Below are 25003 nucleotides of genomic sequence, written 5' to 3'. Positions count from 1 at the left end.
GGCCCACCTCCTCACCCAGCCCCTCTTTTCCAGGGACTAAAAGGATGCTTGGAACCTGAATGGGCTGGGCAGGGTGTCAGGAGGAACCAGGGCCGGGGGAGGGAGTCCATCCGCGTGGGTTCTCATCTAAGTTGGTGACCTCTTGGTCAAGTCAGTTCTCCTGTCTCCATGTCCAATTCTTGGAAACTGGGCTCCTGGGCCTAATTCTGCCAGTTTCTTCCGGGGACCAGGGGAGGGTGGGGCGCGTGGAGCTGGGGGGTCCTTGCCCAACCCCAGCTGGAGCCCGCACCGTGTCCTAAGTCCCCGCCCCCCAGAGGTGCCTGTGGTGCGGTTTGCCACCCTCCCAGAGCCGCTGTTGTCTGGTCACTATGACGACTCGCAGAGGTTTTATTTTTAATAGCCGCCGGTGATTAGAGGGACGCCGGCGCTGCTCCTCTCCCCACCCCCCCACCCCCGCTCTCCAGTCTGGGGGTGGGATGCACCCAGGCCTCGCCCTCACTTTCCGCCCTGGACCTGGCTTGACTGCCATTGAAGACACCCGCTTCACTCCCCTGCTGGCCGCAAACTCCAGCTGGGCACCCCTGAAGTGCCGCATGGAGAAGGGGCTCAGGTGTGGAGGGGTTGGAGCCGGAAGAGCCCGGCGCCGAAATACAAGGCGGCCTTCCCTCCTTCATTCCTATACCCACTGTCGAACCCAGGCCTTTAACCCCGAAGGCGTGTCCTCAGGTCCCTCTGCCCGAGAGGAATCCGAGGCTCAAACGGAGGTGATGCAGCCCAGTCGGGATGCAGAGGCATGGCTCAGACGGGGTCCAGCCTGAGTCCTGGTGGTGCATGTTTGGCTGCCTTCCCCAAACGGGCCAGTGGTGTTCCTCTGAAGGTTCCACCTGGACGGACAAGGGCTGGCCGTCATGTGCTTCTAAATGTTTCCAAGTTTACCCTGGTTCTGCCTCCGTCCTCCTTCACCCTCCTCACCCTCAACACCTGGAGAGCCGGCTTGGTGGCGGGTGGTCGGGTGGGGCTGCAGCCTGGGGAAGGCAGGGGCATTGGGAGGCTGCAGGGGTGTGAATGCATGTGGATGGGCGCTAGGAGACCCGGGCCCTCTGGAAAGGGCAGGAGAAGTCCCGCCTCCCCCCTCCCCAGGTATTACGGGGAAAGGGAGCGCCCCCAAAGTACCCTCCCGACTTGGCCTTTGAAATGCCGGAGCCTGACGAGCGGAGGATGAAAGACCGCCCGCGGGGCTACGCCTTTACTGCCTTTGTCTGGCGGGAGGGCAGCCGTGGCGGGGCACGGGCCTAACCCACACGATGGGGCCGAAGGGGGCGGAGGCCTGGGGCGGGCGGAATTCCCGGCCGGCCGCCCACCCTCCCACCGGCCAGGGAGTCTCCTGGCCTTCTGGGGCCTCGCCGTCTAGCTTTGGGGTCGCAAGGCCCGTCTTTCCTCCTAGCCCTGGTTCCAGGCTCGGCTGTCCCCTCGAGGGACCCGCCGGGGTCCGATCCCACCTGCTCTAGGCGGGCGGAATCTGCCCAGCTCGGGTGCACCTGCCCTTGCGTGGCAGGGGAGCGGTGCAGCCGGCTGAGGCCTCGGCCTCGCGCGCTGCTCCCCCGCATCGCGCTCTGTGCCGCGCCTCGGCCGGAGGTGGCGCTCTGTGCGCCCAGCGGATCCCGGCGTGGGAGGCTCAGACTCCGGGGGTTCCTCGCGAGCGGCTCCTTTCTCTTCCTTCCCTTCCGCCCCCTCGAGTTCCCGGCTCAGGCCGCAGCCCAGGCTTCCACGAGGGAGTGGGGACGCGGGGTCCCAGGGTGGGGACCAGACACATTGCAACCCCCTCCTCCGACCTGGGCGCTCTCCCATCTCGGAATGCGGGTGGAGGTTCCTCATTCAGACGCCCCAGGCATCGGATTCTGGGCGGGGGCGCGTGGCAGCCGCCAGGTGAGTGCCCCAGACGCGCCCCTCAACCCGCCCCACCTCTCACCAGAAACTCACTCCCCCTCCTTTTATGGAGACGGGGAGGCAGGAGCCCTGGATCCTAACGGTGGAAAGAGGCCCGAGCGCCGGGGCGGGGGGCCGGAGGCGGGGGCCGGTTCGCTTTTGCCCTTTTTGGCGTAGCAGCTCCGGGCGCTGCCCTCGGCCGCCGCTGGGGCCCGAGGGAGGCGAGCCGGCGACGGCGGCTCTTCTGTGGCGGCCTCCTCCCCTCCCCGTCCGGTGCCGCAGGATTGCAGCTGGCACTGGAGGGTGGGCAAGCTCGAGGGAGGGGCGCGCGGGGAGCCCGCCGGGCGAACGGAGCCCGGTGGCTGTGCTCGGAGCCAGGCGCGGGGCTTTGATGGATTTTACTGCCTGCGTGAGCGCCAGTGTGTGCTTACTGCAGCGGCGGCGGCGGCGGCGGCCGGGCCCTGCCCGGCCCGCGCGGCCCCCGCGCGCTTCCGAGGTGCGGGTCCGGGGCCCGGAATCCGGGGGAGGCGAGGGGGAGGGGGCGGGGGAGGGGCGCGGCGGCGGCGGCGCTATAACCCCCTCCTCGCCGCCGGCCGGCTCCACACACGCGCGCCCTGCGGAGCCCGCACAACTCCGGCGAGCCGGGCCTGTCCGCGCCTCCTCCTCCTCTCCCCGGCGGCGGCGGCTCCGGGTCGGCCCTGCGCCCGCCCTCAGGCCGGAGCGGCGAGGCCCCGGACGGGCGGCGGCTGCCAGGCGGCGCGGCCCCGGGCGCTGCCCGGCTCGGGCCGGCGGAGGGCGGAGCGCGGCGCCAGAGCCGAGGGCACGCCGCGGAGGGGCGCACGCAGGCCGCCGGGCCGCGCCGTGCTGGGCCGCGCCGTGCCCGGCCGGGCGGCGGCTGCAAGAGGAGGCCGGAGGCGAGCGCGGGGCCGGCGGTGGGCGCGCAGGGTCGCCCGCAGCCCGCAGGGAGAGCGCGAGCCCGCGGCCGGCGCCCGGCCGGGCGTCCAGACAGGTGATGGGTGGTGCGGCGGCGGCGGCTCCAGCCTCGCTCCGGGGTCCCTCTCGGGGCTGACGCCCGCAAATATGCAGAATTACCGGCCGGGTCGCTCCTAAAGCCAGCGCCGGGGAGCGAGCACGGCGGCGGCCAGCACCGGGAACGCACCAAGGAAGAGGCCCAGCCCCCGCCCTCCGCCCCTTCCGTCCCCACCCCCTACCCGGCGGCCCAGGAGGCTCCCGGCGCGGCGGGCGCGGCGAGCGCGCACTCCCTGCTCCTCCTCCTCGCTGGCGCTGCCTGCCTCTCCGCACTCGCTGCTCGCGCCGGGCGCGCTCCGCCGGCTCCCTGCTCTCCGCGCCACCCTCCTCCGGGCCGCGCTCCCTGAGGGATGGTACTGAATTTCGCCGCCACAGGAGCCCGGCTGGAGCGCCCGCCCCGCGGCCTCGCCTCCCCGCCGAGCCGCCAGCGCCTCGGGACGCGATGAGGACCTGGGCTTGCCTGCTACTCCTCGGCTGCGGATACCTCGCCCATGCCCTGGCCGAGGTGGGTGCCACCCCCGCGCCCCGTCCCCTCTCCGACTCCCCCGGCGCACGCCCCCTGCAACCACCCGCGGGCCGGGGCGCCTCGGGCTCTGGGGATCTGCAGAGCGCATTTTGATTTCTGCTAGGGTGGTCGATTTTTTTGATTTTTCCAACTGGGTTTTATTTTCTGCCATGCCGAAGTGTGTCTGGTGAGTTTCCAGCGTGTTGCGTCGCTCTGCCTTGGAGGGACGGAGTGGCGTGGGGTGGACGAGTGGGGAGAAACTTCGGGGGGCGCGGGCTTCTCTCCGGGGAGGGGAGCCCGGGGTGCGGCGGACAATGCAGTATCGGGGTGGGGGGAGCGCGGAAAGGGGTGTGTGTGACCTGGCGGAACCAGGGAGGGGAGAAGAGCAACGGATAAACAGGAGCGGCTGCGGCGGAAGCCCCCGGCAGGCAGGGTGGGCGGTGCGGGGCCGCAGCCCCCCGGTCCCTGTCTCTGAGCCTGGCCCGGCCGCTGGGCCGGCGCAGTCCCGCCCGCCCAGGGCCTGCTTACAGGTGGCTGAGCGAGACGAGCCGGGGCCGGGCCAGTCGCCCGCGTCCTCCCACCGCCGGCGTCCCCCCCCCCCCGCCCCCCATGTCGAATCCCGAATCCCCGGGAGCTCTGCTGTGATGAATGACTTTTCTGCAGCCCCCGTCGTGGGAACTTAGTGCTTGAGACCCCTCCCTCCTACACCCACACCCACACAGCGACCCCCGATTCCCTTTAAAAATCTGGAGGGAGTGGGGGGAGCCCGCGAGGTGGGGGTGGTCTGGGCAGGGATCGGGAGCTGCGAGAGGTGGAGATTTAACCCTCCCGTTGCCGGGCAGCCTCTCCCAGCCGCCCGCTGGATTTGGGGCGTCTTGGGCGGTGCTAGGGCCGCGGCCGGGCCGGAGCGGGTGGGGCGCGCGTGTGAACGAGTGAGTGCGCGCGCGCGCGTGTTTTTGCGACGGAGACCCTTGACCCCGCAGGTTCGGCCCGGGATTCCGCGGTGTGAAATTTAAGCCCCTGGCTAGATTAAAGTGTTAAGGCTGCCGTGACTTTCGTCGCCGATCCGTGACGCATTTCAACTTGATCTTTCTGCATGTCGATTTCACTATTAAATCAAACTCCTCGGGCCCCTCGCTGCCCCTAGATCTCCTGTAACTGACACCCGGGGCGGAGAGGCCGCGGTGCCGGGCTTTTGTTTGAAAATTTAAAGGTGGGAGGGGTTGCTTTCTGCAAAGGCGGACCTGGATGTGGGCCGAGAATTTGGGGTCGCACCCAGTCCCCCTCCCCCCCCTTTCAGCGTCTGACTCCAGGGCCCCGGGGAGGGGCCGGGCGGCCCGCGAGCTGCGAGGGCCTGGGACTCGGGGCCGGGCAACCTCGGCTGGGGGACCGGGCCGCTCTCGGGGGCGGGGGGCGCGGGGCGCGGGACGCTAGCCGGCCCGGCGGCGGGCGCTGACCGTGTGGCTCTGCTTGCAGGAAGCCGAGATCCCCCGCGAGGTGATTGAGAGGCTGGCGCACAGTCAGATCCACAGCATCCGGGACCTCCAGCGACTCCTGGAGATAGACTCCGTAGGTAAATCGCGCCCCTTCCCTCGGCGCGCGGGGCGGGTGTGCGGGGTGTGCGCCCTGCGCCGCCTCCCGCGCTCGGGCCGGGCCGGGCGCCGCGCAAGAGCGCACCGAAAGGTCAGAATCCAATCCCGGGCCATAAAAGCCCAGGCGGATGAGTCAGGAGTTTCTCTTCCAATCCCCACTTTCTCTCCCGGCGGCGGCTGCGAGCTGCTCGCTCGCCCCGGGATTGTTTTTGCATTTAAGGAAAATGCCGCGCGCGTGTCACAGAAAGTTCAGCGGCGTAGAGGGCGCCGGCGCCGGGGCCAGGTGTGGAGGCCCTGGGCCTGCCCTGTGGGGCCGGGAGGAGCGGCGGAGCGGGCCGGGGCCTGGGCGCAGAGCCCTGGCCTCACGCCCCGCGGGCAGGCGCGCGGGAGGAGCCGCCCCCGGGCCGGGGCCGCTTTGTCATCGCCGCGAGCTGGTGCCCCGCTCCTGCGGCGGCCCAGCCTTTGTGGTTGCAGGAGACCCGTGCCTTTCTCTTTTCACAGGCCAATAAAAAGGCGCATCTTGGACACATCTGGTGTTTGGGGACTATTTTGGGGCTCCTCCTGGGCCCTGGAGCCTAGGCACTTTAGAAAATAGTTTATTTGTAAACGCAGAGTTTTGAAACTGTTTGGTGTTGGTCGCGGAGTTGGAGGGGACTGGTGGGGAAAGGTCACCAGGGACCCAGGTTGTCCCTGGTGGGGTGGGAGCTGGTGGTTTTGGTGGCTGCGGTGTGGACCGGAGGGAACCTTTTCCTAGAGGGCAGGGATTCTGGCCCACATCTTTGCGGTATCCTGCTCCAAATTAGTACTTGGTGGGGGAACACCCATGCGAGGGTTAGTTACAGAAATACATCTTATTAATGTCTGGTTAAAAAGAGGCCCAAAATGGGCTTGTCAGACAGAAGGCTGAAGGTGGTAGAGGTTGGTTGGAACAATTTTCAGTGAAGATTTCGTTCTCGCTGCAGACTACCCTCAAAGGGGGGGTGGGGGGAAGAATTAAGTAAAATCACATGGTCTAGTCATTTGGAAATTTGTACCTAATTATGGTGGTGGAGAGGCCTGAACTATTTTCATTTCATGCCAAGACCATTTGCTAGCAAGGCCGATGGTTTCTGTAGTTTCGTGACCCAGGAAATCCTTTGGCTGATCCTTATCAGGAAGGGGGTAGAATTTCACTTGGAGATCAGAGTTGGGCCAGGGGGGATTTTGGTCTGGTTCCTTGATGTGTAACCCTGGGGAGAAGGGTTTGGCTTTGGTTAGCTGAGGAAAACACTCGCCTACATTCTGCTGGTCCCTGGCGGATCTGTGAAAGTGGGGAGGCCACCTCCCTGAGAAGATTCAGGGCTTTTTTTTTTTTTTTTTTTGGCTTGGTGGAGCGAGGTTGGTGCAGGGCTGGGCCTCCCTGTGGGACGGCTTTGGGATGCCACCGGGAAATGGGCCATTCACTTTCTGTTGGGACCATTCTTATTCTGGTGTCTGCAGCCCCGCCCCCACCCACCCCCCACCCATTAACACTTTTTGCATTGCAGCTTGGTGGGTTATGCTGATGGCATTCCTGACCTGGGGGCTTTTGGGCCCAGAGCCTCTTTGGGAGGGTCCAAACCGAAAAAGCAGGATGCACCAGCTAGTTCCCTGGCTGGTTTCAAATTGCCCCCTTATAAAAAGCCCTGGGTGCTCGTCTTCCTCCTGCCCCCCGCCCCTGCCTTCCACCTTCTGTCACATGGTTTGGGGTCTGACTTGGATTCTGGGGTAGAACTCCTCCTGCCTGGGAAACTGGAGTGAGAAGAGAGGGGGGTTTCTAGGATCTTCTTTGCTCACTAGCTTTCCCCCTAGGAGGCCCTGTGTGACACCGATCCCAAAGTGGGTCTCCATCCTGGCCTGGTACCCTCTCACAGGGGCAAGCTGCGAGCCAGGGCAGTGCTGGTCTCCGAGCACAGAAGCTGCCACTGGATGCTCCTAGAGCTCACGTTGCCCTCTTTTTTCCCCCAACACCTGTTCCTGCCCAAAGTGAAGAGTTGAAACAGATCTTGCGACTGTGGAAGGTTGTAAACAGCTGAGGGGCCAATTATCTGAGGACTAAGCTGCTCTCCAGGCCCTGGACCCCCGTGAGGTCCAGTTGGAGGCTTGCCTGGGATCCCTTAGGAAGGAGCTGGGGTGTGGAGAAACCCATTTGGTAGTCCTAAATCCCTCTTTGTAACTCCAAGGGTGACCCAGCCCCTTCAGGTCGGTGTTTTGGGTGTAGAGCTAATCAGGCCTGGGAAGCAGAAAAGGCTTTTTCTTACAGGCCCTCTCCTCCCTGGCGGGGCTTTGTGATGGACTCTGGATGGGACCCTGGATGGGACAGTGGGCGGCTGCGTCCCCATTTTACAGATGAAGCCCGAGGCAGTGAGGACGGCACTGAGTCTGAGAATCCCCAGGGTGTGCATGGAGCTCAGGGGTAGCTGACTTTCCACGTGGGGCTTTTGGGTGCAGAGACCAGCGTGTGGACTTTGAATGACCAGTGGCTGGAGTTTGGGACCTGTGTGTCGACTGTGATGAGAAACCAGCCATTCAGCAGTGAGGCGGCCAGGGGGGAGCTTTGTTCTCCGAGCAGCCTGGCCTGGTGCCCGTGTGGTGGGGTCACTGAGTAACAGATGCGTGAATGTCGCCATCTTGCTTGGGCCATTAATGCTCCACCAGGACTGAAGGCCGGAGGACTTGTCCCCATCCTGAGCTGTCACTTGGGCATTTGTGCGTGCAAGGCAAAAGGGAAGCCCCCTTGATTAGCTGTCCTGAGAGCAGCTTGAGGACCTCATTCAGGCGGGGCCTTCTCTCCTAAGTCACTGCTGGGTCAATTCTCAAGCAGTGTCAGGCTGCAGGCCGCCCCCCATCAGCATGGACGGCGACCACCCATCTTGATCAGGGGGCAGAGAAGGGCTCTCATCTTGAAAGCAGTCCACCCGCCGGTTCAGGTTTCAGCGCTGGCCATCAGCTGGCCGGGCTGTGGTCTTCTCTGTCTGTCCAGGCGAGCGGCCAGGACGGGGCTCCTGGCAGCTCCTGCAGTCACGTCCTTGTTCGTCATCCACGTCAGGTCCTGCAGATGTGTCAGGATCAAGGCACCCGCGGAGCGGTTCACACCTGGCTTTCGGGAGGCTGGGAAGATGGTGGCCGATGAGGCGTTTTCTCCTGGAGGCCGAGGATGGGCCAGCAGGTCTTTGGTTTGAGGATGGCAAGATGGCTACCACTAGGACGTGACTCATAAATGTCACTTTTTCGTGAAAAAATGCTTCTTGTAACAGTTGGTTGATGGGAAATTCTTATTGCATGAATAGTTGTGTTCTGATCTTATTTTGGGTCTCAAAAAAATTAGTGGCAGTGGAACATTGAGTCATTTTAAGTGAGAAGCTGGGTTCTTCCCAGACTCTAGTTTTCGGAAAGGGCGCATCTCTTGTGGTTTGTACCTTTTGCCTGGTTGTTGGTTTTCATTTTAAGTGAGCAGCGGTTTTGGATTTGTTGGTTTGTGGACAGTCGCTGTGGCCCCGGTGGCCCGGGCTGCTGCCCAGGACTCTGCTTGAGTTTCTCAGGGAAGGGACAGCAGGACACGGGGGAGGTCTGCACAGCTGCTGGAGCCCCTGGCTGTGGGGGCGTGCTTCTCAGGACCCGGTGCCCCTGCTCATCCACTGGGGAGCCAGGGGTGGAGGGGGAAGTAGAAAGAGACCCCCCCAGCTGGGTCTGGGGGCCAAGGCAGGCGGGCAGGCCAGGGGTGACCTCCCTCATCCAGGTGCGGGCAGTGTCACTGGGGCGGGCCGGGCTCAGTGGCAGGTGGCAGGACTGTGCGTCCCTCCCACCCACCTGTCCCTTCTAGGAATCTGAGAGACCTGGGACTCACCTAGGCTGCCCAGGGGCACTGGGGGGGGGGAGGGTGGTAGTGTGTGTACCAGGTGCCATTGCAGGCCTGGGGGATTAGGGTCCAGTTCTGATTTTAGCCCTGGGACCGTGGGTCTGTGTCTGAGGGCAGCACGCTTTGCTTCTGCCAGCCCGCCCCCTCTGCTGGGCACCAGGGTTCCTGTCCCTTTACTTTCCCCACTTGCATTTCCTGTGGCCTCCGAGTGGACTAACTTCAGGAGCAAGCGGAGTCCAGCTGTCGGCCCAGAGCTGGTTTAGTAAGAAGAGGGAGAGAAGGACACACGTGCTCAGCAGGGAAGTCGTGGCAGCGCGTGCGCTTCTCCTTCGGTGCCATTGGAGGGGCCCTGTCCCCGAGGCCCTTCCCAGGAGGTGGGCCTGCCTGGGGGCAGCCGGCCTGGTGGTTCTGGGTATTACGGAGGAGGAAGTCCAGCCCTCACCGGGGGGATCACCTGCCCCTTCCGCACCGACTGCACAGGTCTGCACCCCTGCTGCAGAGGGTGCCACATTTGGGGGACCTCCGTGTAGGCTTCCCAGAGGTCGGCGGGCGATTTTTGGCAGTTGGGAGTCTTTCATCCTCTGCACACGTGGGAGTGACGGTTCTCCCTGGGGACCCCATCTGTCTGGGGGAGGCAGGTAGGAAGCACTGCTGGACAGGCCCCGGGGTGCCCCACAGATGTGGGCTGGCTGGTCATCATTTCCTCTTTCTATCTGTAGGGGCTGAGGATGCTTTGGAAGCGAGTCTGAGAGCCCACGGGAGCCATGCCACCAAGCATGCACCTGAGGAGCCGCCCGTGCCCATCCGGAGGAAAAGAAGCATTGGTGAGCCCTGGGTCTGCCGGGTGGGGAGGGGGCGCTGGGGCTGGGGACTCTGGGGGAGCTGGGGGGCTCTCGCCCATGGGGCCTTCAGGGGAGTCATCCCTTCGCTCCTCCGTAAAACAAAGGCCCAGGGGCCCCAGCGGCTTCAGCCCCGGCCGCCCGCCATCTCTCCGGAGGCCTCCCTCCTCTGCCGGGGGCGCCTCCCTGCCCCGGCCCGTCTGCTGCTTGCTGCAGGCTGGCCTGGGCCAAGAGTTTCCAGGAGAGGAGAGCCATCATAAATTCCTTAAGTGCCCGGTCTTGTTGGGGCCTGTTCTGGAGGAGGCCTCGCTGCAAACGTGGTCGTGTTTCCTTTCCAGTCTGTAGTGCGGTGGCCTGGCTGGCAGCCACAGAATGGGCCGCCAGCAGACGCCCCTGCCCGTGGCCCCCACCCCACTCGCCGGGCGTGGGTTTGTGGGGTGTTTGCATCCTGTCCCCTAGCAGAGCATCCCCATGTCTGTCTGGCCCCTTGGGGCTGCGAGGGGTTTCCGGGGCTCTGGCTCAGCTCAGAGAGATCTTGGCCTGCACTTTCCTGCCCTGGGAGGCGGGGCTTGGGGGTATGACCCCCCGAGTCCCGTGTCACTCTGGGGGTTCCTCCTGCTTTTCCTAACTGCCTGGGTGTGCGCCCCCCACACTGCTCTTCCCTGCTGTGTGCCCTTGGGCAGTGACTGCCCCCCTCTGAGCTTTAGTTGCCCCCCAGAAGGTAGATTTCGTAGCTTCTTGTCTCAGCGCGGTGTGTGGGTGAGGAGTCCTCCTGAAGGCAGGTGGGCCCACCCAGATGACGTTTATTGTAGGACTGTAGATTTTCTGTCCTCCAGACCGGTGTCAGAGGTGAGGGCGCTTCAGCAGGCCTGTCCTGTTCCAGATGGGGAGCCCTGGACTGTCTCTCTGGCTCCACCCTCGGCCCCGCCTGGCCAGGGTCCCCAGGCCCCTCACAGCCGGTGGGCCCTGGGCTGCTTGCCGCGAGCAGAGCCCTTTCCCGCACTGGAGTGGCCAGATCTCCAGCATCCGGCCTTCCTTGTTGGCAGGCCTGCTCTGGGAGACCCCGTGCGCCCCCTCCCAGGTGCTCCCAGGCCACCGGGGAGGATGCAAGTACCCCCAGTCTCCCAGGGCTCTCAGGAGGTCTTCTGGCCCCTGTGGGGGGACGGGCAAGAGAGAGGCTGGCACCCATCCCTGGCGCTGGGGCAAGGCCCCTCTTGTCCTTCGATTGCATTTCAGGCTCTTCTGCTTGTCTGCAGAGGACGGGGCCCTGCCTGGTGCTGGCCACGGGGGTCATGCCAGCCTCTCTGCGGCCAGGAGTGGCTCTCTCCAGTTCTGGGCTCTGGAGGCCTGCCTGCCTGGCCCCGTGTTACTCAAGGCCCAGTGGGCCTAGGGGCCGGCGTGGATTAGTAAGGCAGCATGTGGGGAGGAAGGCACATGTGCTGGGGTCCCCAGGTGGGTTTCTCATCGGGCAGTGGTGCCCTGGCATCCAGTGCATTTTGGGGCTTCGGGTCGGACAGATCGGCCTGTGCTGAGGAGCACAGAGTGGAAGGTAGAGCCAGTCCCTCCTGGGAGGGCAGCCTCCCAGCTGGTGGGGTGCTCTCTTGGTGGCCTTTAGTGAGCAGGTCTGCGGCCGGTGGGCTGGGGAGGCAGGCCTGAGTCCTGCGTCCTGCATCCTGCATCCTGCATCCGCTGCCCGTCTCGGGTGTCCTCCCTTCCTGGGCCTGGCCTGGGGCCTGTGGCAGCTGGTGGCGCTGGGCCCTGATGTGTCCACTGGCTGTGGGGCCTGATGCCCTCTTGCCTTGGGGCCTCCCCCGCCGGCCCTCACTACCGCTTCTCCTTGGGCCAGGCCGAATGCACCGTGTCGGGGGCCGCGGTGTCTCTCCATCTCTGCTAGGTCCTGGGGTGGTGCGATGTGCCACAAGGACGAAGCGGCAGCCGCGGGGGGACACACCCCCTTCAGGGCTTCAGGTCACAGGGTGGGCCTGGGTGCTGGCGGGACGGCCCGTGCGTTCACCTTGGCTCTTGGTCTGCAGAGGAAGCCATCCCCGCGGTCTGCAAGACCAGGACGGTCATTTATGAGATACCTCGGAGCCAGGTCGACCCCACGTCTGCCAACTTCCTGATCTGGCCCCCGTGCGTGGAGGTGAAGCGCTGTGCAGGCTGTTGCAACACCAGCAGCGTCAAGTGTCAGCCTTCCCGCGTCCATCACCGCAGCGTCAAGGTGAGCCCTGGGCCCCGCCTGGGGCGCCCCGAGGCTGAAGGCTGATATGGCCGGTGCACGAGGCCCGGGTGCAGAGCAGGCTGGTGGTAGAGCCAGGACGTGGGGCTGGCCGGCTGCTGGGGGGGCTTCTGGTCCCCCCCCGCCCCTGCACGCAGCCTCCCCCATGAAGCGACAACGCAGGACCTCATGGGTTGTGTTCGTGCTGCCCGCTGTCTCCCCCAAGCCCCAGAGAGTTCTTGCAGGCACTTGAGCGGGGCCGTGGTGCGTGGCGAGAGGGGTCGGGGGTCCTCTCAGAGTCTCTCCCCAGAAGCACACGGGAAACAGGGCAGGAGAGCTGGTGTGGGTTCAGGGCCTGCCCCGTCGGGCCTCTGTCCCTTGTCTGTAATTCAGGGAGGGCACCCTGCTCTGCTGTGGGCTGTGTGTCCAGGGACTCCTGCGGAGGGCCATCCTGGGGGTGCCTTGGTCCTGGGGGTGGGGCTGCAAAGCCAGCCCCTCCCTTCGTCCTGGGAAGCCATGCTCTGCTTGGAGACCCTCAGGATCGGTGCCGGGTTGGCTGTCTTTGCCGCGCTCCTGCAGTCCCTGGGAGCTGGCACACAGCTAGGCGCTTGCCCCAAAGCCCTCTCCAGGGCAGGGCGCTGGCCCTGGTGACTTCCAGGGCAGTGCTGGGGGCATAGGAAGGTCACGTTCAGATTATACGTGTGGGGGCTCCTTGTTCTTCCCGCCTTGGTCTTTGGGAAATCTGCTTCTTCGGGTCATTCTGGGCTGCCACACTGGGGTCTTGGCCAAATGTTGGTGTTTTGGCCCAGTGGCTGGAGGAGTTCCTAGGGCATGGGTCTGCTCTCCTCTGGCTTCACTTGTCCCATCTGTGAAATGGGTCTGAAACACAGTGGCTTGGTGTCTAGGGCTGTGCAGGTCCCAAGTGGGTCCCAGGATAGCCGGGCCCCTGTTTGGAGTGGAGCTGTTCTGCTTCTGCGCGCTCAGCCCCTGTCTGGGTGCCGTCTTCCTGCTTCCAAAAGGATAGAGTGGGAGGGGAGGCATCCAGAGTGTCTTGGCTTCCCTGAAGTGTGGTTAGGCTGGAGCGTCCTGGGTGTTCCCGGTCTAGGGCAGGGGGCTGCCTTCCCTGGAAGCTGGCTCTGGGCGGGTTATGGTCCCACGTAACCCTGGGCTGTGGATTTGGGCAGCGGGACACCTATTGAGTGGAGATGGACTGCCCACTCAGCTGAGCCTCCAGCAGCAAGTGCGTCCATTTTTCCTGGAATGAAGATTCTGGGGGTGTGTCAGAAGCCATTCCTCGACTGGAGATTCTTTCAGATCCCGTGTGCCCTTCTTCGGGGCCCCTGGATGTCTGCCCCTGGCCCCAGAGTGAAGTGCAGGGGAGACTTACTTATGGGTCATGTAGCTGGCTGGGACACTTGCTTGTCACGTGAGAAGACATGTTAGGCCTGTAACTGGGGCTCCCCTTGACCTCTGGGGACTTGGTCTTCGAGCACTTGGGGCACTGAGTAAGCAAATTCCATGGCTTGCTGCTCTGTGCTCTCCACGGCGGACACTCCCCTGACGCCCAGGCTCCCAGCGCCCTGGTGCACTTCTCTGGGGCACTGGCTCTTGTCTTGGCTTCCCGACTCCATGCTGCCAGGGCCCCCGGCTGGGCACGGAGCCCAGCTCTGCACCCTTTGTTAAAGGGGGAAACAGAGGCCCAAGGGGACGGGGCTGTGCATTCCCGCACTGAGACTTTTCCCGTGCAGCCTGCTGTGGGACCCTGGCCTGCTTCCCTCGGGTCTCCGTGTCCTCACTTACGGTATGTTGTGAGGGGGTTTCATGAGCCCCGAGAATCCAGATCTTTTCTTCCTGGGTGTGGGGGTGGTAGTGTTCTAGGTGAGACAGTCCCGCACGTGGATGCTGGGCATAGGGCCTGTCCTTTGGGTGTCCAGTTGGACTCTCCAAGATAGAGCAGCGCCGGAATGAAGCGGGGTTCCCCGTGTCTGGTCCTGGGATGGGCCGTGATCCCCTCTTCCTGGCCCACCCTGAGTGGGTGGGAGGGGCCCATATCTGCCTTGGGCACAGGCCCAAAGGGCTCAGCAGATGGTGGCGCTGGGCCAGGGCTCCCCCCACAGGCCTTCGTCTGCTCAGATGGGGTCGTGGTCCACCCGAGGGGACAGAGGGGCTGAGTCCTGCAGCTGGAGCCCAGTGGCCTGGTTCCATGTCTGGCGCCCTGCTCTTCTCAGACCCCTTCCTCCTTTTCCCTCAGGGAAGGCAGCCCCTTCTCCCTGCCCACCCATCAGAGCATTGGCAGGAAAACATCCGGCCCAGACACTGGGGGTTTTGGCCGAGAAGGGACAAAAGGTCAGTGGGAACAGGAGGTCCATTGTGGAGGCCGGCCTGGCCCCCACGCCTGCCCAGGAGGCTGTCCCCGCTCCATCGGGGCTGAGTCCTGGGCCGAGCCTCTGTGAGGGGTGCTGGGGGCCAGCAGGGGCCCCGTGTGGCTGGGCAGGTGGGAGGTCTTGCCCTGGGCTGACATGTGCGTGGTTTTCTGGTTTATGGCCTTTTGATCACAGTTAAAGGTTGCTTACTGGAGAAGGTAAGGTAAGGCTGGGAGCGGCCACCCCATGAGGCCCAGATGGTGGATTGTCTGGTGTGCTCAGTTGAAGGCCCCAGGCCGTGACTGTCAGGACTTGCTGGGGTGGATGGCCAGCTCTGTTCCGTGACCGCCAGGGAGGGTGGCCTGAGGCGTCTTGTGCCTCTAACTGATGGTCTCAGGTGTGGGTCCTTCACTCTCTGGGGCTGGGCCCTCATGTGCCTTCTGGGACCTGCCTTCAGGGTGGCCCCCTGGGGGTCGCAGGGGATAGCTGCCATTAGATCTCGGGGAGGGGTGGACACGTGGTCCGGGCTGGGGTGACGTCCCTGTATCAGCTCGCTGTGCTCAGCATTTGGGGTCTGCATTTAGGGGGCCAAGCATGCTCCCTGACTGGTGTCCCAGATGAGTGCGCTCTTCCTCTCTCCCGTGAGTGGTGACCCCATACCCTGTAGGCATCTGACCCTGTCCCCTAGACCCAAGGCTCGAGGGCTAGGAGAAGGGGTGGTGTAGACAGCGGAGCCCGTGACTCTGGTCGGGTCGCACTGGGTGGGGCTGTGCGGCGAACCCCCTGCCTCTCGCTGTGTGGCGTCGAAAGTTGGGGGCTCCCCTTTCCTTCAGGGCAGCCTGTGGGTTTACAGCCAAGTCCCTTAACTTGGTCAGGCCCCCAGGCCTCTAGGGAGAGACCCAGGTCCTCGGCCACACCGTGGTGGCTGGCGGTGACTTGTCTCACTGGACTCGGGCTTCTGGAAGGTGGGTCTGGGTGTGTCTGCTGGGGTGCCCAGGACGGGCCTCTGCGCCCTGATGGAGTATGAGATCCAGCTCAGGGGACTTGGGGAGAATCAGTGGCTCTGGCAGTGTAGGTCTCCCATCTGAGCTGCCTCAGTTCACCCGTCCGTAAAACGAACCATAATTGTACCCTCACAGGGTAGCTGTGAGCGTTGCAGGGACCAGCACATGGGGTTCAGTAAATGCTGGTGTTTGTCGTGGACGGTGCCCTGCCCTTGACTCTGCAGTGGTCAGGCCAAACCTGGGGAGGGGTGAGGTCCCCAGCAGGGCGTTGCTCTACCCGGCCCAGCCCCGGACACCGTGACTAGCAGGACCTCAGGGCTTCTGTGCTCGGTGTCCCTTGTTTAGAAGGGGTAACGGCTGGGCGCCTGGGTGGCTCAGTCGGTTAAGCGACTGCCTTCGGCTCAGGTCACGATCCTGGAGTCCCTGGATCAAGTCCCGCATCGGGCTCCCTGCTCGGCGGGGAGTCTGCTTCTCCCTCTGACCCTCCCCCCTCTCATGTGCTCTCTGTCTCTCTCATTCTCTCTGTCTCAGATAAATAAATAAAATCTTTAAAAAAAAAAAAAGGGGTAACGGCATCACTGGATCGCACGCTCGGGTGGCTTTGCCCTGGGAGCGTGCAGGTGGGGTGGTTCCTGCCAGGCAGACTCACGGTGGGAAGGTGAATGTACTCTTTATAGGGTGCAGCTCAGACGCCCAGGACACAAACAAAGGGAGGAGGGAGGGAGGGGTGTGGGGACCCTGCTTGGGCTCCAGGATGGATCTGGGGGCTGAGGTGACGGGAATGAGGGTCCCAAAGATGTAAACATCTTGTTCTGGGGACTCAGCTAGTGTGGAGGCTGCTTTGAGAAGTTAATATTCAGTGTGTTCTTGGGGGAAAAATGCAGCTATTTCCTGGCCAGACAGAGGTGGCGGAACAGCTTGGAATCCTCACATACCCAGAAGCAGGTGCAATCATAAATCGCTGTTTGTTTTTCTTTGATAAAAACAGCCCGTCTGAGGAGAAAGTGGGTTCCCAGACTGGAGTGGCCGGTGTGCTGAGTGCTTTGCCAAGGGGACCGTGGCGGGGGGGGTTTCTGGAGTGTCTGCCTTCCCCACCATGGCTGGTCTGTCTTCAGTGGAAAACAAGCCTGGCCCCCTGCACCCAGAGCCTGGGGTCCTAGTACCTGCTCCCCTAGAGGAACCGGGTGAGGTGCTTGCTGAGCAGAGGGGCCAGCCCACCTGTGCCTTGCTGCCTGCCCCCAGCCTCCCTGTGTCCCCCAGCAGAGTCCAGTGGTGGAGGGAAGCCATGCGTGGGGGCGCATGAGTGCTTAGAACGGGGGGGCCGTGGCCTCTGACTTACCTGCTTAGACCCTGGGGCTGGGCCGGGAGAGGGGGCTGAGGTGGGCCTGGAGCTCCTGATGCCCGGAGGGCTGGCACGATGGCCAGGCTCAGGCCAGGGTCCTCTTGCCCTCTTGGGAGGCCCGCTGAGGTGCACCCCACCCAGTGCCCTCGAGGGGAGGTTCACTCTGGGCCTGGGGGCTGGTTTTGGTAAGCTCGACATGCCGATACCAGGGGTTGCTTGCTCCGGAAGGTAGCCCAGTGGCAAAGTTCCAAGTGCTTCCATACATGTGAAACCCTGGGGGCCACGATCTTTGTTCCCATTTTATAGAGGGGAAAGTGGAGGCTCTCTGCCCCCATGTCCCAAGGATCGATCTCTCTCTTTTTCTCTCTCACTCTCTGTGGTCCTGGCCTCCTGGAGCGGTAGGTGCCTTGTGGAGCAGACCCTGCCCCGTGGCTGGGGCTGCTCATGCCTGAGGTCCTTTCCTCTACCTCTTCTCTCCTTAGGAAACCTCCCAGGCCTGGCCCCAAACTTGGCCTGGCTCCCACCCCACCTCTGAGCTCACACCTGGCCGTCCACATTCACACCTGAGGCTGCATCCCACTTCCCGTGGCCGCCGGGCACCCAGCACCCTTTTGCACCGCGGGTTAACTGTTAATGTAGCCCAGTGGCTACGGACGGGTCTGGGCAAGCCGTGGGGCCAGCTCACCTGTGGGGTGGCCGGTCCCACTTGTCTGGGGTCCTCTGGCTTCTGGACTCCAGGCCTCTGCACAGGAACTCCCCCCTCACCGCCTCCCCTCCCCACTGTCCCCAGGCTGGGGGCTTCTGCTCTCCACGAGGGATCCCCTCACCCCTGCCAACTCCCTGATGCCTCCACACGCTTGGGGTGTGACCTGTGTGGACCCTGCTCCCTTTCTGCCTCAGTTTCTCCAGGCAAATGGGGTGGAATGGATATCCCTGGGGGCTGTTTCCAGGTCCGCACCCCAGTGTTGGCGCAGATGGGAGCATCTGCCGTGTGCCCAGATCTGCGGGGTCCAGGGCAAGTGGGAAGACGGTGGTCCCGCCCCTGCTGGGGACTGAGCTCAGGCCTGGGCACTTGCTGGGGGGAGCCCACTGGGCTGCAGAGAGGGTCTGGGAGGAATGCTCCTACCGTTCTGTATTTTCTTCGCCCTGGGAAGATGGTGGTCCCACCCCTGCTGGGGACTGAGCTCAGGCCTGGGCACTTGCTGGGGGGAGCCCACTGGGCTGCAGAGAGGGTCTGGGAGGAATGCTCCTACTGTTCTGTATTTTCTTCGTGAGCTGGGATGAAATGAGGCCACCCTGGCCACGCTCACTGTGTGTATGCAGTGTCCTCGGACGCCAGGTGTGGGTATAATGTGTGTGTGCGAGGAGCTGTGTTCCCACGACAGGGCGTGTGCGTGCCCTGCTGTGTGTGTGTGTGTGTGTAGTTTGCAGGACAGGACACGTGCGTGCACTGCGTGTGCACACGTGTGTATGTGTGGAGCGTGGAGCGGCGTTCCCACGACACGATGAGCTGGTTTCCCCAGGCCCGAGCTGGGGTCCTTAGGAACTTGATTTCTAGGCTGCCTGGGCTTGTGCCCACGGGCTAGACCGGCCATTTCCTCCCGACAGATCCCGGGAGAGTGCAGAGGCAGGTCCGCCATGCTGTGGTTCTGTGCCCAGGTAATTTGGGCCGACAAAGGAGGAGGCCCAGTTGGAGGAACCACTGGCTCAGTTCTAGACCCTTCCCACCCCCGGCCTCCTGGGATGACGCCCCGGGGTCCTTGCCCGTGTTTCTGAGAAGGCTATGGTTCCCTGGGCTAAGGTCAGCTGTAGCTGGGGGGCCCTGGGAAGGCCTCCAGCCTGGGACTGAGGCCGTGAGGTGGCTCCATGTCTGTGGAGCCGGGGGTGAGGCTTGGCGCTTGTGGGGTCCTCATCTGCGGTCCACAGACCAGAATCCACGTCCAGACCCTGACAGCCTTCTTGTGGGCCCTTGGGCCTGCTCTCCTTCCTCCTGGGCCCTCAGCAGGACAGGCGGGAGGGAGGCTGAGGCCGGGGCCACAGACCACAGGCCATGTGCAGCAGCCCCTTTCCGTGGCCGTGGGTTTTTGTCCTTTTACTAATCAAGCATGCGTTTGGAGGTTTTGTTGCCTCAGATGCCCCTAAGACCTGGGAGCGAACACCTCCTGTCCCCTGCCCTGCTCAGAGCTCTTACCTCGAGCGCCTCGTGCAGGCCTCCTCCCTGCTCACGCGAACGAGCCTTCGGGTTCCAGTTAACGTGGGCCAAACCACAAATGCCGAAGGTTACTTTCCCATCTGGCTCTCCTGCCTTTCTGCAGGGAGCAGGTTAGAGGTTGGAGGTCAGAAGTCGGCCTGCCGGCATTGCCCTCCTGGCCTGGGTGGGGCCGAGCACGTACCTGTTCCCGCTGACGCGTGCGAGGCGTGGCCGGGGTGTTCACGGCGGGGCTGTTGTCTCGGGCAGGTGGCCAAGGTGGAGTACATCAGGAAGAAGCCAAAGTTAAAAGAAGTGCAGGTGCGGCTGGAGGAGCATCTGGAATGCACATGCACAGCCAGCGGTCTGAACCCGGACCACCGGGAGGAGGAGACGGGTAAGCCCCGCCTCGGCCGCTGTCCTGCTCCTCGCCCTCGCCCCCGCCCTCGCCCTCGCCCTCGCCCTCAGCTCACTGCACAGGGAGTCCTCGGGGCCTGGCTTCCACGCCGAGGCGGGGCTCGGCGGGCGCTAGGGTCCAGTGCTGCCGCCAGCCCGGACCGCGAGCCCAGGCGGCCTGCTGGGGGACACTGGACGTCCCCACCCTGGTCGGGGCATCGGGTGCCCGGGAGCCATGAGGCCGAGGGAGGCCCGACCCCGAGTAGGTGGCTCCTGGGGGCCTCTCGGCTTCCCCCTTGTCCCGTCAGACTTCGCCCCGAGGCAGCGTGGCGCTGTGACCCGCTGCGTTGGGCCGGCTCAAGGGCACCAGGAAGTGTCTCTGTGCCAAAGCTAATTGAGTTTTCTTCCAGAAAGACAAACACTTCAGCTATGTATTGCCTCAGGTCCGCAGCCCTAACCCTTAGGCCCGCTCACCCTCCTGCCCTTCTGTTAACAGGAAGGCGTAGGGAGTCAGGTAAAAAACGGAAAAGAAAAAGGTTAAAACCCACCTAACGCAGCCAACCAGGTAGGAGCTGTGTGCGGATGTGCCTCGGTCCTGTGGGTGGGAGGTGCACCGGCTGATCACACGGCGAATCCCTCCCGTGGCGGCGAGCTCGCGGCTCTGATTGATCGGCCCTGATCGGCCTGCAAGCTTCCGGTGTCTGGCTGGGCTGTGGGTCTGCTCGCTCGCGTCCCCTGCTGCTCCAGAGTCCCCGCTCTGGCTTGGGTCTCTTGCGTTGATTGGGGAGGCCCCGGCGTCACAGGACTGGAGTGATTTGGGTTCCTGAACAGCAGTGGGGTAGCTCTGATGTTTATTAGCTGGGATCACCTTGGGCAGGTTACCCATCCCATTTGACAGATGAAAGACTGAGGCTTACAGGGATGATAGGTAAGGGTATTGAAGACTGCGTGGATCCTATCTGAAAATGTTTTATAGACGTGTAGGGCTGTTGGCTACTGTGTTGGAAAGTGGCTTCTGGTAACACACCAAAACCAACAAGGGCTGAGATGCGGTAGACGTTCAGGTGCAGGTATCGCATCCTCCAGGTATCATCAGGGACCCTCTCCCATGCAGGACTGGGGCCGTCTATCCTCAGAGTTGCTTCATGGCTTGGCATGGCTGCTGAAGCTCCAGAAATCACATCTACACTCCAGGTTGGAAGAGTAATGTTGGGAGAGGGGCAAAAGAACCCTCTTAGAGAAGTCCCACCCAGTGACTTCTGCTCTGATACACTGGCCGTCCTTCAGCTGCAAGAGGACCTGGGCAGCGTAGCCTTGTAGAGAGACATACTGCTTCCCAGAGGAAAATGGGATTTGGGCAACCACAGCCATCATGGAGGCAGTTTCTAGCCTTCCTGCTCCTTGTTGTTGACCTGTCTGCTCTGGAGAGCCTAGTACTTGCCTCTGGCCACGTGTGAACCCATGGCATCCCAAATGGGTGGTTGTAGGAAAAATTCTTGGAGATGGTGTCTCAGAGCCCAGGTGCTGGTTCAGTGACTGCAGAAAGCTGCCAGGTCAGCAGTGTGGAGGCCAGCGGGTCTGGTCCATTCATAAGAATCATCTGGGGAGGAAAGGATCCACTAGGGTGGGTTCCTGAAGCAGCCTCAAAACAATTTCTTGCCTGTGATTTTTGCTTTCCCCAAGGGTGTGGCTCTGGGGGTGGTTTTGTGCCGGCTTGTGCATCCAGTCTGTACACCATCGATTGGGCTCTGGCCTCCATGGGCCAGCCGATGACAGAGATGTCAAGTGAGAGGCAAGTGGCCTCCCTGCTAGCTTGTGGGTAGTACCGGTGTTGGGACAAGCAGTGAACAGGTAATGTGGATGGGGAAGAGCTGCTCTTAGCTCAGAGCTCAGTGTAGATCTGCTTGCCCGTCTGCCTGGTGGTATCCATCCTCAGGGTTGTCTCATGGCCCAGGATGGCTGCCAGAGCTCCAGAAATCACATCAAGCCCTCTGCTGGCAGTGAGGGGGAGGAGGAACATGAGGAAAAAGACAAAAAAATAACCATTCTGGGCCTCAGTTTCCCTCATCTGTACAATGGGAGAATGGGGCTTGTTCTAAGGAATGTTCTGTGAGATCCCAAGAGCCTAGTCCCAGTTCTGGTCAGGAGGTTACAGAAAGGGTACTGAGGCATATTTGACTTGAAAAATGCCACAAACCCCTCAAATCCTGAGGTTTGTCCCGGTGTGTGAGTGTGTCCCCCTGACTGGGTGAAGTGTCTCCCGGTGGTCCCCGTCCACACTGTAGCGTGCATGCTCGGTCCCTCGTCAGTGTCTGTTTCTCTCCCCTCTCCTTGCAGATGTGAGGTGAGGATAAGCCAGCAGCCCTTTTCCGGGACACGGATGTACATGGCGTGTTACATTCCTGAACCTACTATGTACGGTGCTCATTGACAGCGTGCGGTCTTTGTTCTCCTCCGTGAAAAACCGTCTCCGTGCACACTCTGGAGAACAAAGAGACAGTATACATTTGTTTAATGTGACATCAAAGCAAGTATTGTAGCACTCGGTGAAACAATAAGAAGCTTCCTTGTCAAAAAGAGAGAGGGAGAGAGAGCAAAGAGAACCACAAAACATGACAAACAAAACGGACTCACAAAAATATCTAAACAGTTGTTGGAACGGAGGGACACCCCCGTGGGATGGAAGCGATGTGCCTCGGCGGACCGGATTTCTGTCCAGGGTTACAGGTGCTTCTGCCAGGGACACAGCCTGCTTTCTGGAGGACTCCGGGCGGGGGCCGAGGGCCCTGAGGGCACGTGGGAGCAGGGGTATCTCAGAACCACCACGGGACTTAGAAACACATCTCCTTGCCGTAGTGTTTAAGTCTATACAGAAACCTTCCCGAGAGCCTTAAGTGGATTTTTTTTTTTTTTACACCATAAAGTGATTATTAAGCTTTCCTTTTTACTCTTTGGCTAGCTTTTTTTTTTTTTTTTTTTTAATTATCTCTTGGATGACATTTACACCGATAACACCAGGCTGCTGTAAGTCAGGACAGTGGGACCGTATTTCCCCTCGCAGGATGCAAACAAATGAGATGTATTAAAATAAACATGGTATATCCACCTATGCATCACTTCCTAAATGTTTCTGGCTTTACGTGTTTCTCCCCTGCCCCATTTTATCTTACTTTTTAATTTAAGCCATTTCGAGAGAACTATGCGTGAACCAATCGAGTCCGTCCCAGGCCTGCCGCTCCCAGTCCTCGCCGCAGCGAGGTGGCCCTGTGCCAGTGTTTGGACAGAATCTAAATTCTTTATTTTTGGTAAGATGTTACGCTTTACATGTATTCAACAGAAATGTGTGTGTGTTGTGTTTTTGTTTTTGTTTTGTAAAGGTGAAGTTTGTATTTTTATCTAATATTACCAGTTTTGTATACCTGAGAGCCTGCTATGTTTTTTCTTTGAACCAAAAGGAAAAAGAAAAACCCACCAACAAAACCCATACACGTGAAAAGTGCTTTGTGGTCACATTTTTCTAGTTGCGTAACTGAGTCTAGACCCTGTCTCCTGTCACGGGGCCCGTCGCTCGGAGGTGCCCCGGGCCGCCCCACCACGAGAGCCTGCGCAGCGAGGCCTGCCCTTGGGATTCCGGAACTTGATGGGCCAACAGTGCCATCCTGCCCGGGTGTGTGGCCTCTTGGAGACGGCGGCCACGCGCCCAGCCGAGCAGCCAAGCAGACGATGGGCTTCATCCGGAAGTGAGTTGACTTCGGCGTCCGCGGGCCGAGCCAGTGAAGGCCGGCCGCCCTGTGTCGCCCGTGGCCCGCTCTCCCTGCTCCGAGCAGAGAGGCCGTGTGACTGTCACGATCCCCTTGGTGCCTGTGGGGTCTCTGGAGCGAAAGCGAGCGTCTCTGGTGTTCGCGTGTTCATGGGAGAGTTTTTATAAAGGCATTCCTTCAGCAGCACATCTTCACGGTGTGGTTTTTGGTCCGCAGTTCACGGGACGGGAGGTGGGGGTTAGGGGCTCGCGGGCGCAGTGGGCCACGTCCCCTGGCGCGCGCTCCGCCGTCGGTGGTGCCCGTGGAGGCTCCTCCCAGTCCCCCCGCCCCGTGCCGGGCGTCTCGCGGCCGCGCTGCTCACGACACTGGGCCCTGGAGACGTGTCTGATGGTAGGTGGACAACGTGTGATTTATGTATTATGTTTCCCTGAGATGCTGAGAGGACCTCCCTGTTTTTTTTCTTTGCCCCAGCTGGCTGACGGAGGACCTGTTTGTCCGTTAGGGCGCTGGAGCAGAGAAGACTTCGTGCGCTTCTGGGGAGGGGGCGGTGCCGGAAGAGGGCCCAGAGCCCCGGGGCGGGTGCGGGGGCTGGCAGCCGCGGCCGCGGCGGGAACTTGCGTGTGCCTGTCGCCCCGGCCAGGTCCTGTGCTGCTGGGTGGAGCCGGGGCGGGCAGGGTGGCACCCACGCCCAGCCAGGAAGGGGCTGCCGCCCGGCGGAGCCTACACTCTGGCTGGATTGTTTCTGGATTGCAGGCCTATGCGGCACACAGGCTCTGTTGCGGCTTTGCCCTGCATTCCTGGCATTTCTGCTCCTGCCTGGACCTCTCCCGGCCTGTCACCCTGGGCTGCACCTGGGTGTGCCCGAGAAGTCACTGTCGGCTGGGGGCTGGTCCCTTGCACTCCTGAAAGCCCTGTGCCCTTGGGCCACGGGCTTCTGCACCTCCGTGTGTGCATCTGCACGGTGGGGACGGCAGCTCGGCATACGGCAAGGGTTCTGTATTATGCACACAGGGACCCCAGCACAGACCTCAGGGTCTTCGGCCTCCCTGGGCAGAAGCATGTCACACCCGCCCTCGGCATACCCTCCTTTTTGTGTGTCTGGCCCAGTGTTGCAGAGGAACAAAGCCCTGGGGTGGTGGCTCTTTCAGGGGTGCACCTGCCTGGAGACCCGCAGTTGCCTGGTCACACCCATCCTTGTCCTGTGTCAGGGGGTCCCGGCAGGTGCCGGTGGACTAGGTGCCTCTCCACCTTGCTCAGAGCAGCTCCCGCTCCACACCCAGACTTGGTGTCCTGGTCTGTGAAGTGGTGTGCCTGGCTGGGGAGTGGCTGTCCCTGGTGTGTCCCATGTGCTGCGCTCCAGCCTGGGCCGGGCTCAGCCACCTCTGGGGAGAGGCCTGTCGTGGGCACCTCCCACCTTCTGGGGATGGGAACGAAGGACAGGGCACTGTGCCCTTGGCATGCCCTTGACCCTCGGGGGGATCCTGAGCAGAGAAGCAGAGGAGGGGGCACATTGTGCTCACCAGGGGAGGGGGCAGCAGGTAGCGTTCTGCCAGGGGCCGGGGGCCGCCCTGCCTCCCTGGCTTTAGTCTCACCGGGCTGGAGACACTGCGTAGTGCTGGGGCCTTGGCTGGTGCGGTGAGTGCCCCGTGACAGCACGCGGTCTGCCTCCAGAGCTGCCACTGTGGAACCGGGTCAGCAACAGCTGTCACCTGGGCCCCCAGGGAGGGCAGCATGCTCCAGGTCGGGGGAGGAAGAAGCCTCCCCCTTCCCTTGGGCTCCGACCGGTCAGCAGAGCAGATACTCCCTGGGCACGTCTTGCGTGCGTGGCTGTCTGCAGAGCTGAGCTGGGGTTCTGGTAGTGAGGCATGGCTGACACGGGGTTCTGCGGGTTCCACGTGCACCACACAGGGATTGGACCGTTCTATTACTCCAGCATCACTGACTGAGCTCCCTATGCTGTGCT

At 62.4% G+C, this 25003-nt stretch overlaps 2 protein-coding genes across 9 annotated transcripts in view; one reads left to right on the top strand and one right to left on the bottom strand.

Moving 5' to 3' along the window:
• SUN1 (Sad1 and UNC84 domain containing 1) overlaps positions 1-25003 on the bottom strand; it is a 300496-nt gene that overhangs the window by 184071 nt on the left and 91422 nt on the right. The window lies entirely within an intron of this gene.
• Positions 1734-23226, top strand: PDGFA (platelet derived growth factor subunit A). Of its 3 annotated transcripts, none has more exons than XM_081819191.1 (8): positions 1779-1926; positions 3331-3460; positions 4937-5033; positions 9649-9753; positions 11802-11989; positions 19154-19280; positions 19776-19844; positions 21617-23226. In XM_081819191.1, exons 2-7 carry the CDS (start codon positions 3398-3400, stop codon positions 19829-19831), a joined length of 636 nt encoding a protein of 211 aa, XP_081675317.1. In that variant the 5' UTR covers positions 1779-1926; positions 3331-3397; the 3' UTR covers positions 19832-19844; positions 21617-23226. The 3 variants fall into 3 exon arrangements, with proteins under 3 accessions (XP_081675316.1, XP_081675317.1, XP_081675318.1); XM_081819192.1 differs by lacking the exon at positions 1779-1926 and adding an exon at positions 2814-2935; XM_081819190.1 differs by lacking the exon at positions 3331-3460 and having other exon boundaries at positions 1734-1926.

The sequence above is a fragment of the Leptonychotes weddellii genome, chromosome 5 (assembly GCF_054177405.1).
Source record: "Leptonychotes weddellii isolate Sample4059 chromosome 5, ASM5417740v2, whole genome shotgun sequence".
NCBI classification, from domain to species: Eukaryota; Metazoa; Chordata; class Mammalia; order Carnivora; family Phocidae; genus Leptonychotes; species Leptonychotes weddellii.
The sequence above is the reverse complement of the archived record's forward strand: the minus strand, read 5'-3'. Positions and strand labels throughout refer to the sequence as shown.

What these genes read in the sequence shown, in the direction of transcription:
- PDGFA (XM_081819190.1), top strand. Translation starts at nt 1,855, where the DNA reads ATGCGGGTGGAGGTTCCTCATTCAGACGCCCCAGGCATCGGATTCTGG. An exon ending in GGGCGCGTGGCAGCCGCCAG is followed by an intron (nt 1,927 to 4,936) that starts GTGAGTGCCCCA and finishes CTCTGCTTGCAG; the next exon opens with GAAGCCGAGATCCCCCGCGA. An exon ending in CCTGGAGATAGACTCCGTAG is followed by an intron (nt 5,034 to 9,648) that starts GTAAATCGCGCC and finishes TTCTATCTGTAG; the next exon opens with GGGCTGAGGATGCTTTGGAA.